At 40.3% G+C, this 16,963-nt stretch overlaps 1 protein-coding gene and 1 long non-coding RNA gene across 2 annotated transcripts in view; both read right to left on the bottom strand.

The window, feature by feature from the left end:
• Window positions 1-16,963, bottom strand: part of myo16 (myosin XVI) — a gene marked incomplete at its 3' end in the record, with an annotated part of 120,345 nt that overhangs the window by 18,754 nt on the left and 84,628 nt on the right. The window contains 3 exon segments of the mRNA XM_038720727.1: window positions 1,792-1,864; window positions 2,531-2,672; window positions 3,757-3,828. Coding sequence (XP_038576655.1) covers window positions 1,792-1,864; window positions 2,531-2,672; window positions 3,757-3,828 — 287 coding nt within the window.
• Window positions 10,900-15,725, bottom strand: LOC119904230. Its single transcript, XR_005444670.1, has 3 exons — window positions 15,639-15,725; window positions 13,730-13,857; window positions 10,900-10,965 (listed from the first exon to the last, which is right to left on the bottom strand). It is a non-coding gene; the product is annotated as an uncharacterized LOC119904230 (long non-coding RNA).

The raw sequence follows: 16,963 nt of genomic DNA, 5'->3' as shown, positions 1-16,963 counted from the left end.
CCTTTGTACCCAAATTTACTTTTTTTCCCCCATCTAAGATGCCAGACAGAGGAAGACATGCAAGCCAATAACATGGATATCGTATGTTAGGCGATAATGACTACATCACAAAATTAATGAATAAATTAATGATATTGTTGTTAACTAGATTCAGCCAGTCACTGAAAAGACTGAATTCTCATTAGCTGGAAGTGACATTCATAAACAAACAAGGTTAAGCGTGTTTCTTTGGGCACCGTCATGTGATTATGTCACAACAGTGCCATAACCCACATTTTGTCTTATAGCCCGCTGATTGAGAAGTGCTGATGTAGAGGTGTGTTGTTCTGTGGTGCAGGCAGGTGTAGCCCTGTTTTTTCTTTCATCAGTGTTTGTCTACAAGCTAGTCTAGTATATTAAAGGCTTAGTCCCAGCAGGTGGTTGATTGAGTTAGCTCATTAGCAAAGTGCTGAGCAGGTACAACACACCCCTGACAAACACAGCTCTAATTAACAAGCACTAATGACCCTGATCATGCTGCGCATGTCGAGCGTGCCTGTGCAGGCTGATATTGATATGCAGCAACAATGGAGAAGATGTCTCAGGGAAAGAGGCGGGCAATGCCACCTCCTGCCAGAAATTGTGTCCCCCCCATGCCCTTGCTCTCTCTGTGACATTAAGTCACGCAATCCCTCACTTCCACTTGGATAAGAGAACATCCAGACACAAAGTCCAAAGTCACACGCCCGCCTTAATAAAAGCTGAGAGGAGATTGGGAGATCCACAGGGATGGAACGTAAGCTCCGAGCCTCTTGAGCACTATGAATTACACCCCAACACCCCAACACCTCACACACACACAAACACACACACACACACACACACACACACACACAGTGATATACAGACTTGTCTGTCTGGCCCTTGCTGGTCTTACAGTGGGGATGTCTATTAACAGTACACACTTGATGAGCACAGGGCAGATTTACAGGCCATAACAGGTGAGCTATGTAGAGCTGCACTTGTTGTACACTCTGCAATGCAATCACATATAATGACATACTGAACATAACCAAGCGTCGCAGACAGATACATGCCATTCATGTACTGTATGTACAAAAACACACAGAAGAATATACAAATGCCCACATTTCACATCTATTAATGTTGTTAATGTTAATTTTTCCTGTAGGACCACAACATTGACTTTTACTGAATTATGCAGCTTCTTAATTTTTTTTTAATAATCTAGTTATCTGCCATTGTTGCTGGTTGTTTTCTTCTGTGTAGCGGCTATAGACAAATGTTTACATTTCTTCATACAGAAACAAATACAGCTAGGAGCAACTTCATTGAATTGAGATTTTATTTTAAATAATCAATTATGATTTGTATTGTGACCCCGAAAATATAACGTGAATTATATTTTGAAGATACACACACACACACACACACACAGATCTGACGCTGCCTATTACTCTCACACACAGGCAGTCATTGTGTCAGCAGTCAAGTTCATTTGAGGACAGCTGAAAATCACACCACAGTCAGCCACAGACCTCACCTCATTCATTACAGACTAAAATAGACAACAGTCCCAAATATGTTAACAGTTTCATTAAGATCTGTTCAAAACTACTACACCACATACTATCCAGAGAGATTTCTACAGCCCTCTAAGTCAATGGTGTTAACCACAGAATCTCATATATGCATTAAGCTTGATTTCAATTTCAATTTGTCAGTTTTAAGGGAAGAGAAACACAACACTAATGCATTTTGAGGGGGTGGGGGTGGGGGGGATTGTCCCACCTGCTCAAATCCATTCCTCTGAACTTCTTCAAACCCAAAGATGTCCAAGATCCCAATTTCTAAGGAAGGATCACTGTAAGAAATTAACAGAGAGAGGGCATATGAATTACAACACTGTAACTCCGGGATCAATGTGAGAACTTGTTTGCTTGCCTCCGTCACTCTGACAGGAATTATCATGTTTGTGTGTGTCTGTGTGTGTGTGTGTGTGTGTGTGTGTGTGTGTGTGTGCATGCATGCAATAACACAACTGAAGTGGGTGTGCCATGAGTAAGTAGTGTGGTTGACAAATTACATTCTGTGGTTGGTGTGTAAACAATGCAAAGCACAAACACATTCCAGAAGATGGAGCCCGGGTTATCTGACAGCATGATAAGACTTCACAACATCAACAACACCAAGGATCCCATTGCCTCAACCTAGATGTGTGTGTCCTTGTGTGACCTCCACATAAACCTTGGGCGTGTCCTCCATCTCTACCCTGTTGTTTAGTATTATTCATTTCAGTGTACTTGCCTATTTGTGCATGTCATGCAATGTAAACTATTACAAACCTCCACTCTAAACTGTGTGTCATGTTACAGTATCAGTCCTCTCACTCCAGAGGCTGCTCTTGTGCGATCACAGATAAACTACACTGGTGGTGTTTGTGATAACAGTTATCAACATCCTAGGCTTCCATAGTAAAAACCCCTAGGAACACGTGCATAAACACACACAGAAACAGGCGCACACACACCCAATGCTGTCCTGCTGTCCCTGAAGGTAGTCGTTGGTACTGTTGACCAGATAGCTGAAGAGGCGTCCGTAGAGGGCCTTTGCGAGCTGGTCTCTGTACTGTTCTGACATTTCCACTGTGTGGCGCCGAGTGATCACGTCACCTGACACAAAAGGGAGATGGCAATACAATTTCTGGCACTTCATGATTCGGCTGATAATGCAGTAATAATGATAGATGGTATTTGTAAGGTTAATTATTTTAGGTTTTTATAGACTTTCATCAGAATAACATTCTTATTTTATTAAAAGGAACCAATTTCTCTGGGATTTCATATCCACATGCATACAAAAGTTGTTGTTTTCTGCTGCAAGAAGACACCCATCAAAGTGGTTTACGCTAGATAATACACAAGCCTGACAGCGGTCGTCTTATGTGCATGTGTTCACTCGCTTGCACAGACTTTACTTGGTTAAAAACTTCAAATGATGTTACAAGTCGCAGTGGATATTTCACAAGCACAGACCAGGTAATGTTAAAGCAGCATTGAACACACAGGGTGCAGATGTTGGTTGTTTGAGTTGTTTGATAGGCTGTGTCATTAACAAGCTGCCGAGATAACGGATCGCGGGTGGTGGCAACCCCCCCCCCCCGTGAGCCATGGTTTGACTGTATGTGTATTCAGAGCCAGTGAGAAATGGACTTTCAAAATAATACTATTTTTTTAAAAACTGTGTTAACGTGCGATAAAATAATTGTCGGCATTAATTAATTAATGCGCTAACACGATAATAACAAGCGCGCCTAGCCCTAATTCTATATTTTAGTTTATCACAGGTATCCTGTTATCTACATAGATGTCTGCTGACAATTTTCAGTACAGATCCTATCCAAAAATATTTTTGCAGTAATTCAGAAGTAAATGTTGTAGTGTAGTGTTGTAGTGTCACTAAATCATTTGTCCATGACAGAGCACTGAAGTTTATTTTTCAACTATAAACTGTCTCACTCTGTACATGTCGTGGTCACAATAAGGGATGTTTATGAAGAGATGTTTCATGTTATAATAATAAAGGCTATTATATTGTTAACAGACTTTTACCTTATTAAACCTTATTAAAAGCTCTATTTATAACTTGTCTTTGCAGTAAAGATTAATCCCCTGATAAGCATTTTGAGAGAATGAATCTGCTTATGTGTGTCAAACAGGGAGGGTCAGGTGATGTCGAAGGCTGGTGAGTGGATACCTTTGAAGTACTGAATGTCTGAGGTGAGGGCCGTGCTTAAGTCATTGGAGCACACCTGCAACATTCCAGAAACTGTGCAGAGGAAAACAGAGAGGCAGAACAAACAGCATGACATGTTGACATGATGAAAGACATAAAAATAACAGCATTAAACATTAACTGTAAGGATGTGATTATTCAGAAAGGTAGCACTGGTAGCATCCCAGAACCCATCCTGCTCAGCTCTGCTACAGATAATTCCAGCTTAATCGATCGGTGGAGCTGGCAGCAATTAGTCATCAGTGGATTTGTGAGCAGAACCCATAAACAAGCAGCAGACACAGGTGACAGCAACCTAGAGTCCCTTTGCTTACATCACTAGTTTTGACATCACATCTCCCTGACAACGACAGGCTCTTTCCCATTCAGGCGCTGATGTCATTTGTTTACCATCTCACTAAGGTCAGGGGTCGCAGGAGCACATGCAGTGGTTGCATAATGAGGGAGCGGGACAGAGAAAGAGAGAGAAAACACTGACCTCCCTAGCGGTAAATTGTGTGTGTAAAAGCGATTTCTCCTCACCATGGTTACATTTTGGCAGTAAATTAGGCTTACCAAACAGGTGACTGGCATTCAGCTAGTGCTGGCAAGCTGCCAAGCACAACTCCAAGGGAGAGAGCAAAAGAGGATTGATGACGATGAGGTCAACATAATGAGAGGGTTTGGCGCACCCACATCCACACAGGGTGGAAATGTGACCCCGGTCATGTGACGGGGGTAACTGACCTCTCTCCAGCAGCTGCAGGTCAGAAGGGAAGGCTGTATCGGCATCTGTCAATGCCGTAAAACGTAGGTCCCCAATATGGAGCACAGCGGATAACAGCATGAACACTGAGTCAACCTCCTAGCAGAGAGAGAGAGAGAGAGAGACACACACAATGGAAAAGATAGAAAGAGATAGAGAGTGGAGGTTTAGAGAGACAAACTACTGAGGGTAGTAGACATTAGTAAAATCAAAAAAAAAACATGGATTTCCATTTTTCACTGCTTAATAACAACTTACAAAGAGCAAATTTATCATGATCCTAAATACAAACTCTTATAATGGACAGGACTAGAGATATTCTATATTTATCTTAATGTCATCAAGTCCCATGAAAATACCAAAAACCAAACCTACTTAGAAAATATACTTACTAACAAGTATAGTTATGGCCAAAGAATGATAAATCAGTGATGTTCCTCCATTACCATGGCTTCTCAAGTTTGTTTTTGTTTTTTTAAATCAATCTCACGTGGTGCTGAAAATGCTCACCACTTCACCAAATGTCAGCTCCAAATAGTGCCCAACAAATAGACTAGCTACTCCTGTTTTAAGAACTACAGTGTACAGCTGTTTTAGGAAATTACTTGGCTTTAAAAAAAAATTAAGTCTATGTTTACAATCTACTTTTAAACATTTACATCTCCAGTAGGAACAAATGGGCTTGGGGCTGAATGTGACAGGCAGAGTAGAGATGTCTAGAAAGCGTTGAGAGACTGACTTACGTTGGTTTCAATGTAATTGTAATTTCTAGTCAATAAGAGAAAAATAGAAAAAAGAAGTCTCATTCTTCTATGTATTGCAAAAATGCATGAATACCACTTAAAAAAAACAATGCTTTTGTGTCAACCCTCCTCCCTTCATTTACACACTTCTCTTCCTCCCTCCAACCCTCCCTTCCTCTTTGCCCTTGACTAGAGGACACTTAATGGAATACCCCCTTACCCACTGCTCTGAATCTCTGAGAGGGGGATGTTTGAGTTTGAGGGTGTGTGCTTGTGTGTGTGTGTGTGAATATATGTCTGTGTGTGCACTCCCTCAAGGCAGGATATTGGAGCTGATATCTGGGAGATAAACACAAGCATTAGTCTCTGTCTGACACTCTATACACAGACTACCCCCACTTATAAAGAAGAAGAAAGGGAGTGAGGGAGAGAAAAGGAGCGTTAATGACGAATGACCTTTGGGTCTGGACTGGGAGTCGTCCCCTGATTATACTTAGACAGAGACCAATGGGTGGTCTATCACTTCTACTCCTACTCACCCACTTCTTCTTCTGTCCCTTGGACACAGTGGACACTACTGTCCTCTGATAATACCACTATCTATTGCTCTGTTCCTCTGTATCTTAGGCCTTGCCTGTGTGTATGGACTGCTACTGGATTAAAAGGTGAGATGGTGGTCGCTCACTGCTGACAGATGCTGACTGGGAATCTAAGAATAGAACCTGATAATGGGCTGGAAACATGGCTGGTGGTGCACAGGACGGACTGTACCACACATTGTAGCACACTGCATGCACATAATATGCATAAATCAAAGTCTTGTCTTCTGCATTTGGTGACACATTTTATATGGTATTTGGATGGATAATTGAAACACTTGATGAGCTGAGGATCCTAGGAAATCCACACATCTAGGCCAGATGTGTCCTAACAGGCCGATAATGCCTGCATCATTTCAAATGCTTCTTGTGCCTGAATTGGGAAGGCACACTCTTGTGTCCTTTGCAGCCTACAGTGTCCCACAATCCAGTGGTCAGTTGTTTAAAGGAGCATGGGCAATCCTCATCAACCTGTGAAACTGAGAAATTACTTGTGACCATGTCATTATTTACGGGGTATTAGTGGGACAACATTCTGCTAATACAATTTTATGTACTTTACTTTCCAAATTGGCCAAAAGCTTGTAAATTAAATTAACCTTACTTTGGCTCTTTGTGAGGTTAGAATGTGGACAAGGTTAAGGTTCAGCCTGTAGCCTTTTGTGCCATTTTTGTGGGCTGCATCCTTCATCTGAATCAATACCTGTTTGTTGAAACCCAGGGCTCGCAGAGCTTGCTTGACTGCTGCGAGGCGTTCCCTGCTCTGGGTAGAGGCTGTAGCTATTGGAGGCTTCTCTCCTGGAAGTCCTCCACTAAGATACCTGGAGTAAGAAGAAAAAGATGGAGGTAATGTGGACCAATATTTCAGACAACCACAAAAACATAATAAACAAAGGACAAGGTGAATGCTGTGATCAGCGTACAGCGACAGGTGCATCGTTCCAAACATGCAACCATGTGCTCAGCAGGAATTTGAGCTCATAAATTTGGATGAGAAAGATCTAGAACCACAAGATTTATGAGGCAGTTTTGTACAGAATGACATACAGTCCCAGTAACACTACAGCGAGAGCTGTGTTCGGGAGAGAAGAGAAAGGGCAAACAGGGTTTGAAATCTGCAGAACTGGATCACTCACATTCAGCAAAGACACAAAAAGACACAATGAGTTGGTGTGATGCTAGAGGTGCTGTGTGTTTCTCAAGCTCCAAAACAGACTGATTTAGGTCAATGGTTATCACACTGGTGATAACACTGGTGGTGTACAGTGGATAACAGCAAAGTGAGAGTAGCTCACAGTCTACAAGTAAGAACATGCATGAGTAGAGATGTATAACACAAAGAAAAATCAGATTAAAGTAAAAAATCTACATTCATATAAATGTGCACACAGACACGCAAAAGGGTGTACATATACCAAGACATGGTTGATAAAAGATGATACAAACACTCATGTATGCTCTGAAGAAATCAAATATAAATGTCTTATATTATAAGTGGTGGATTAAACTGTAGATTGTGAGCTCTGTAGCTTTTTCACAGTAAGTACTTCATGTGAGCAAATTAAGGTCTCTAACATATATTCAGAAAGTGGCCAAACACTTCATTCATTAAACTCATTAAACAGCTAAAGTGGGTGAGCTCACCAACCAGCACCCATAGTCTATTTTCACCAGTGATTATATGAACTGTCAATATACACACGGCAGCTGACAGCCACGTACCTATGAGCCAGGATGTTGTTGAGGTAAAGTGCGCTGTTCTCCTCCGGTGACAGGCCTTCAGCCATCAGATAGAAGATGCTGAAGTTGTGTTGGTGAGGAGGCAGGTGGACCAGGCGAGACTTCTCCAGCATGTGGGTGTACACATGGGCTGAAACATCAGATGCTTTATACTTCAATAACAGGTGAATAAGTTACATTTGAACAGTGCTGATGACAGCAGTACAGAACATTCAATTTGTGGCCACAGTGCTTACTGATTAAATTAACTGGGGTGAAATAAGGTGAACAGGGCTGTAAAAATGGTGCACAAGTACACCAATAGTCTAATGGGCTTTTACTGCCCCCTGTTGGTGTTTCACTACTCTGCTCCTGATTTCATAGAATACTATATCAGCTAAATCCGTCTCCACCCTAAAGCCTAATTCCTGAACCCTCACAGCGTTAGTTGATGTCACCTGGTAATAGCATAAGTGTGAGAGTCTGTAAGGGCCCAAAATGGTAAAATGGAACAGCCCAGAATTTGCAACATATCACATTACGTTACCAAGACTACAGCAAAACAATTGTGGGTTTTTACTTTTCTTTAAGGCCGATGCACTGATGGGACCGACTGTCTGATTTGAATGTATTCCAAGCTCTTGCCAAGGAAACTGATTATTTGAAAATTAAATGTGGACAAGAGGTAATAATAACAAATTTAATATTTTTTTAAATCAAAACAGAATCATACATATGTAAACTTATTTGTTTATGCATGTTAACACTGGTTTCACCTGGTAATTCTGTGTTTAATGTCGCAACGCTATGAAATGTGGTTCATTCCCTCAGGCAAAGTCTGTGAAAATGCGGTCTTATGGAAAGTGTGCAATAAAGGTTTATAAAGTTTGCAAGAGAGCCCTCATGCACCCAATGATTTGACAGTGGGACAGTCCTAAGCCCTCACAGAGTTACCGGGAATGCACCTCAAAGTCAGTAAGTGTGGAAATTGGGATTCAGCCTATTATCATCATACCTTAAATGTATTATGTACTGTGCCTTAATTATAGTCAGAAACTTATAATTTATTTCTTTGGTATCTGTACTATTATCATAAACCTATTGATCCAGACTGTGGAAACAATAACTATTTGCTCAGTTATCTTGGCAATACATATTCTATTTAAATAATCAAAGAATGTAGGGAAGCGTTTTATTTCCAGTTTGGTATAACTAAACCAAAATATAACATTTTGAAGAACTGAGTCAAATGTTTTGACAGGAGTAGCTTGTCATCCTTGTCTCGTGTCTCATGTGTAATAAAGACAATACTTATATAAAAGTGAAAATAAAGCTTACTACCAAACAGTCAGTTCACATGGAGTGCTACATTGGCAAAAATGTAGGTTACCTCGGAGCAGCGTCCTTCTCTTTTCACAGTACTGGATGGTCAACAGCTTGATAAAGCGGCTTGAGTTGTTGTTCCTCAGAGTCTTTGCATGACCAAAGGCCTCCAGAATACAGTTAACCTGTCCATTTGATCAAACCAAGGGAAATGTTACCAGAGATTTGGACTATCTTTCAGAATCACTTACACTGCAGATTATACACTAATTTCTTTTCCAAAATAATGAAATCAACCCACACATACTATCTCTCTTACACAGATTTCTAGACCTGAAACATAACGGAGTTCTACTCCAATTCCACTTTCTACCACTAGATGTCAATATGTTTCCATTAGCTGGGTCCTCAGCATTCTTTTGTGCCCCAGGATGATCAGAGAAGGAGCTGACCCAGTTATCGACTACATAACGATGACTTCATCAAAACGCAGCACGCTTTGTTACCCAACCGGTAGACTGAGCGCAGAACATGGTGTTAAGCACCATGAACGCATCATAATCTGAACCACAACCACACAACTGGGAATACGAAGAGAAGCAGTGAAGTAAGGGGCTGACCTAAATGACAGACCTTGCTTCAACACTTGAAAAAATATATCATTATATGTTTCTATACAAAATGTCTGGTTATTATCTATTCTATGATTGTATCCAGGCAGGGGATATGGTTATTTGTTGTAATCTCCTGTCATTTTTTGGAAACGGAAAAAGGACTGCCGCTAAGAATAACAGCCAAACAGTTGTCTCTGCTGCAAATGGCCCTGTTCTAGAAAGAAGCAGCATCACAAGAGATAGAGTCACTTTAATGGAAATCTCGATGATACAATCAAACACAAGGTCTTAATGCCCAAATGGTGTCTTCGACAAATGAACAGCTATCAAGCAGAAAAGAAAAGACTACCAGTAAAGGCCCCATACTCTGGTGTACTAATCCATACATCTATTCTCTCCCCCACCACAGCAACAGAAGAACATTAGGATACATTTACACAGCTTTTACACAGCTTTTTTTTATCACAGAGATGACATGGTGGAAGAATAATAAGCATAGAAAGACAGAAGCACAGAGAGAAAGATTCAGTCAGTGCATTGCTTTGAAGAACACACAAATATTCATTAAGTTCTGGATGAGTAGAGCATTGAATTTGAAATGAACTGCGCAGCTGTATTAGGGCTGGGCGATATGGCCTAAAAATAAAATCTCCGATTTTATTTACTTTAATTCAATTTACGATTTTTTCCGATTTCCCCCCTACTTAAGGAAAGCAATAAGGTTTGTTGGTCAGTGCGGCTTTGTTCATCGCGGAGAGACTGGCATTTTTCATATTCGGCTGGATGTCTCTGTTTCAGGTGTTGGAATAGGTTTGTGGTGCTGCTGCCTTTCACTGCGATAGGCTTTAGGCAAATGTTGCAGCGTGGTGTCTGTTGTTCCACATCTGTCGCAGCAAACCCATACCAGTTCCAAACAACAGATGACTTTATTCCTTTCTTGGGAACAAACTTCCCGCTCTCACCGGTAGCCATTTTGTCGCTTGCTGTTGCTGTTTAGTGTATGATGTTGTCGCTATGGGAAACGAACACTACGGAAACCCCGGGGAGCCAAAAATGTGCTATTACACAAAAACTCGATTTACTTATTTTTTAAATCGCCCGCAACAAAAATTCGAATTAATTCATTCAATCGATTTTCGCCCAGGCCTAAGCTGTATACTAAGATTATTTGTCTAGCGGTTTGCCTTTTATGTAAACTCAAAGTAAAGAAACAAGGGCATGAGAGCAACAAAGGATTCAAGACTCATGGTGGTTACATCACATGTTCCTTAGCCATATAAGCCTCCAGGGCACCCACAAATCCGAAGACTGCCCAGACTTACGTGTTTCATTCTGGGCTCCAGCGCAAAGCCTTTGGGCTGGAGCGGGCTGTCAAGTGTCTCACTATGTGCTTAGAGGCCTCTGTTTTCCCAGAACCACTTTCGCCACTGGAGAGACAGAAAAAAGCAGATTTATTCATCATCATCATCATCATTCGTCATTCAAGCCTTAAGTGATGCTTTTTTTCTTTTATGTCTTGTTGTTGTCTCTAATTTTCCATGTGTTTGCTTTAAAACAATAGCACATATGAACAATGGAAGAGGCTCTGCTTGCTGTGATGATTCCTCCTGTTCACACCGGCCCTTACGAGTTTCTGCAGTATTATGATATTAATAGAGGTTACAATACCCTTTCGTAAGCAGATAATACTATATTTCACTCACGTAAAACATATTATGCAAAGACATGCAAAGACATACAAAGACACAATGTTGATACATGTTTTTGCTATCATTGCTTTGGCAACCATGTTTTAAATAAGTGGTGTGACGAGATCTCACAAAGGTAAAACGTGATGAGATTTCTTGTCAGGTTAATAGCAATTTACATTTTTCCCATGCTGTCATGCCACAATTAAATTTTCTCATGCTGTGAAAAATAAATGTATAACTAATAATGTCGACTTATGGAGTGAACCAACTCCGCCCAGCTGATGCGACACCAGCGTATGCCATGATAATAATTAAGTGAACCCGCTCTCGCACTGCGAGCAGACAGTCGTGACAGAGCGGTAACTAACAGGTATAGTTTTGCAAAAACTGTATCTAAAAACTAAAGCGCAAACTTGCTCCGTTTGGGAATGTGAGGAGAACTTTATCGGAGGTGCTGAAGTTAACATGTGTGTGGATTTGTGGTGAGAATTATACCTGATCAGAAGTGTTGTAGGTCAGTTTTGGAAATAACGTAATGCACATCAGAGTATAGGGCAGGTAGTTAAAAAATAAATAAATAATTTTTATTAAATGAAATCATTATTCTACACAGATGTGGGATAGATTTTGAATGAGCAGAAAGTTTTGAACATGAGTAGAAAACCTGCTGACACACAGTAGCTATTATAGTCCAGGAGTTTATAACTGAATCAAAATGAATTAATTTATCATTGAGATGAAAAGGTGCCTGGACATTTAAAGATCATACTTCCCCGTACAAAAGACTCAAAAAGGGGAAGACTGAATCACGCCTGCATGTGTGTTGACTCAGCAGGGATGATATTACATGACACAAGTTGATCTAGCAAAAATTGATGTGAACAAAATATAAAGTGCCTGAGAATGAGAGCCTGACTGCATTATTTCTGTTACATTTTCATATTTTGAATTGTCACCTGCAACCTGAATTTTGTGTTAAATTGGTGCAGACAATTTCACCAGAATGCAGGAAAGTAACTGTTTAATGCTCAAAATGTTCATATAATTCAGCATTGAAGATTTAAAAAAAAATCTGGTCTCTATCTCATGAATCCATGAATATCGTGTTCTAGTCTAATCTTGCGAGCTATGTGTCTCATTACACCCCTATTTTAAATATAAACTTGCTTTTAGAAACAGCAAAGAAATGAACAGATAGGGAACAGTGCCAAAAATGGGCAAGCAAAAGTAATAAATAATAATAAATAAAGTCTGCAATACATCAAGAGTAAATGGCAAACAGTACAAAAATCATGCATCTGTGTGTGTGTTACACTTCTCTGAATGTCTCTCACGAGAATAAGTATTATGCATTAGTCATCAGGGTGTTTTCCCACATCTGTCACCTCTGTTACATGTCTCCACCCACCTGACACCACCCCTTCAGGGACCCCCTCCCATCAAATTCACAATCTATTCTTTCTTTCTAACACAACTTGTGTTGCTCCATTGACAACCACTTTTCACACGCTGATACTGTCACAACTTGTCTGGCAGTGAAGGCCTGTATTTAGTTTAGCATTGTGTTGATATTAACTCTGACATAAGGTACATCTACAGTACATGCTCTGACACTCACCGACATGCAGAGAGTTGAGACCAGCATAGTAACACCAAGCAGATGGCATCAGAAGGTCAGAAGCCTTTACTAATGACTGCAATGTTGCTGTGGTGCGCGGTTTGTCTGTGTGTATGTGTGTTGCTATATTTCCTAGAAAAGAGCCCTGCTGAGTGTGAAGTCCAAAGGCCTTTCCACCGTCTTTTCATTTACCAGTTTTTATTAGATTTCAAGGGCATTTTGTTAGAGCACTAGCCTCGGGGGATCATAGCTGCTGATTGCTTGTAAATGTGTAAGTGAGTGTGTGTGGTTTTGCGCACGTGTGAGGAAATACAGAGTGAACCAGGAAGCTTGTGCAAAAGAGAAACAAGAAACGAAGGGATAAAGTGCAGTACGGAATGAATGAAGGAAACAAGAGAGTGTGTGTATGTGAGAATGCACAGTACAATGTCCTTGCGTGTGAGTGTTTAGGTTTGTTTTGTGTGTGTTTGAGTGAGATGGATAGTCTGTGGCCAGGGCACATTAACTCTCAGCCAGATTGGTTACAACTCAGTAGGAATGTCACTGGAGAGCTGGAACAGGATTTAATTGCAATTTGGGAGCTGCCTCCGTCCAGGCGAGGACAAAGAGCAAGATGGTAAAACGCTCCCAGCAAAATCCATCTCTGTGTGAACACTGAACAGGTCTACAGCTAAGCTCAGGCTGAGAGCTATTAATCTCTTGGGGAGTGTTTAACAGGTGTGTGGCAGAGGGGTGTGGATAAACCAGGTCGCCAGCTGAACTTTACTATTATTCACGCAATTATTTTGCTCTGTTGTCATTTCTGTCTCATAATTCCGAGGCGCAGAGTTCCTTGTTTGTGAGAGTGTGTGTGTGTTTGTGTGTCAGAGGAGGAGGGTGTACCTCAAGATAAAACACTGCGGGCGTCTCTCCTGCAGCATCATGTGGTAAGCTCTTTCTGCTGAGGAGAAGATGTGAGGAGGCAGAGAGGAGCACAGACGACCTGTGGAGCTCAGGTACAACTGGCTCACCTGAAAGAGAAAGATAGAGTCCATCAAGACATCGGATTACAACTTTATGTAACATGGATGCACACATGGGTTGAGCAACACAGAGGATAACATTTCAACAAAATAGTCAAACCATGCTGGGTATAACTTTCCGTACCTGTGTGAGTTTGTGTTTCCCTCTCACTGACAAGGTTTAGTTTACCATTCAGTCTAAAAAAAGAAATTTGACCCAAACTGACCAATATACCAATTATGTATTAACTGAAAACTATCATCAGTTTTAACATACACTGAAGCTGACTCTATCTGCATCCTTTTAAGGGTGAAACAATATATTGTGGCATAATGTAATCAGTTTGTGTGAAGATGTTTTCTTTGGGACTTCTGACCAACAGAGGTGTTTGAAGAATGTTACTCTAACAAAGCAAGGCAAGGTATGTTTTTGTATAGGACATTTCAGCAACAAGGCAATTCAAAGTGCTTTGCAAAAAACACAAAAGCAACATAGGGAAATATAAAAAAAGTAAATACAATTTTTAAACTATTTTTAACAGTCAAATAGAAAATAAAAACTGGTTAATTTACCTGCTAAACCTTTAAGTTCACCCATAATACAAATGGGTTACAAATAATCAGGCTCTTCACCATGTATTGTTTGGTTTTTGAATTCCCATCTCTCACACCAGTCAAAATTAACAATATTTATTTCCTTATTCAAAATCGTCACCATGGATCCAGATTGTTTGCTCTACAATATTCGTTAAAGCAATCAAAACAGCGGAGAAAAGTTAATTCTGCATAGTTTTACTTAATAAAGATGCACTACAGCCTATAACAGAAAAGTACTTATTTAAAGTAGGAACAATGAAACTTGACACCTAACAGTCACAGTTCCACCATTGTAAAACAAAGAGTAAATGTATCAGACTTTAAACCCTCAATTGTCTATCACGCTGAACTGTGAAATGACTGTACTGTAACACCCTATGTGTGACCAGTCCAGCAGATAAAAGGGCAGGAAGATGGGCTATATGGACCACCAGACCAGAGGGGGTGACAGACAGCCAGCAGATCACACATGTTGTGACATATGTCCTCCTCACACTGGCTCCTCCCTGTTCCTCCACACACCCTCTCACTTGGGTATGGATGCCTGGAGTGAATCCAGACACAGCCAGGGATGGGACAGCCAGAGGGGGCTTGGCTTCAGTCCGTCATGGCAGGAGAAGATGTCTCCTCCTCCATCCAACCCCTCCTGGGTCCACATGGGCAAGCACTAAGCTGGCATTAATTCAGCTATTTCAAAATCAGTTATTCACTACTAAAACGCAGCGACGCAAACTGTTGTTGACTGATATCACAACATTAAACAAATTATCATGATGATTGAATAATCAGCCATTCACTGACAGGCTCTGCTATTATTGCATATGTCAAATGTTGCTTTTCATCAATAAAGACTAGTATAAAAAAAGTATAGTGGAGAGGTAATAATAAAGTCAAAAATGTGATTTTAAGAGCGAATGGTTGGGTGTGTTAGCTAAACTGGATCCTCTCTTCTTTAGCTGATGCTTAGTCAGCCATGTGCTGTGTATCACTGACAAGAAGAATGAATTATTTATCAACCACAAGTTCCATTTAATCTGTTCATGCTTATTATACACCAAACATGCCTCATTTATAGTCTGATTTTGAATGTAAAATGCCAAGCCTAGCAAATTTAAAGCCATCATAGTACAGCGACCTGAACAGCATTTATTGTAAGCCTACGTGAAATAGAAGTAATTTCAATGCATGCCTACCAAAGTGGAGTAGATGGGCAGCTCTTTGTTTGGATTGACCAGCAGAAGGATGTGTCCAATGTAAGTCTACAAAGGAGAAGAAGAAACACACTTGATTTTTTTTTACTCTGTAACTCAGAACAAGTGAATGCAACATGTAAATAAAATAAAAATATTTAAGTCTCTCTTAAGTCTTTTATAGGAAAGCAGATCCTGCTTATTTAGATGTTTTTTTTCTTGTTATTGTTATTCTTATTATGCCCCTTATCATTTACAGTGGGTTTTCTATAATCTATGAATAGATTTATTATTTTATTATTTGAGTTTATTTTTATAATATTTGATATTCCGTTTTGATATACAACAGGATGAAGCTGAGTATCACTTACATGCCTAAAGCTAACACTTAATAAAATAAAAGTGCTGTCCAAATCTTTCCTTAATATCAGTACTGATGGTGTTGACAATGCCTATTATCATAAGAATATGGTAAAGGTCAGTAAGGGATTTCCAATGATAACCTTAATAATCACCTTTCTCCAATAAAAGCAACAAATGTTCCCTCCAACGCAGCGTACACACATATCCTGAGGCCATTTAGATAAAATAACCCCTGACCCTTATATCTGATCCTTTCTACTAAAGTGCTAACCCTCTGTTCTCACAAAGATTCCCGGAGGCTGTTTGAAAGCTAAGGCTTTCCCCTGGGAGAGCGCAGGCATTGCTAACATTCTGTAACATGCTGCTCTGTCCTTAGGCCCTGGCTCAAGGTTAATCACTTGAATAAATTCCCACTGCTTGGGGACACAGGGCAAATTGACACTACAAGTTTGGTGTTTTTAACTGAGTAAAAGTTGTCTGAGAACAGTGAGCAACTCCCCCACTAACTAACTTTAATTTTGTAACGTGCTTGTCAATAATCCAGCCTACACCAATTCCTTCTGTATTCTTCCCCAGTTCCTTGCCACTCTCCTCAGGGGTTTAGCTGTGCACTGGTCCTTCTATCCTGGCAGAAGGCAGCAGACAACACATCAAAGCCCGCCTCTGACCACCTGCTGGGAACATATGGAGCATTCTCTGCCTTGTCCTTTCCCTATTCCTGTCCTTTACCACATCTCTGCTTTATTGACCTTTTCTTGACTTCCCCCTTATATACATAAGGTCAGCTACCTAATATAGAAACAAGAAGGTGAAGAAGGAGAAGTGCAGAAATGCAATGAAATTATTAATTCCATAACTTGAAAAGTATAGGTAGTTTTTGGTCATTTTTAAGTAAACCACTTTTAAAAAAGATGGGCACTACGTACTTTATATTTACATGTAAAACATTATTTATGTAACTGGCT

This window comes from Micropterus salmoides, unplaced genomic scaffold, assembly GCF_014851395.1.
Source record: "Micropterus salmoides isolate LMB-PRFRI ecotype aquatic unplaced genomic scaffold, ASM1485139v1 Ms_hic_scaffold_15, whole genome shotgun sequence".
In the NCBI taxonomy this organism is placed as follows: domain Eukaryota; kingdom Metazoa; phylum Chordata; class Actinopteri; order Centrarchiformes; family Centrarchidae; genus Micropterus; species Micropterus salmoides.
Note: the sequence above shows the minus strand (reverse complement) of the source record. Positions and strands in the feature narration are given on the sequence as shown.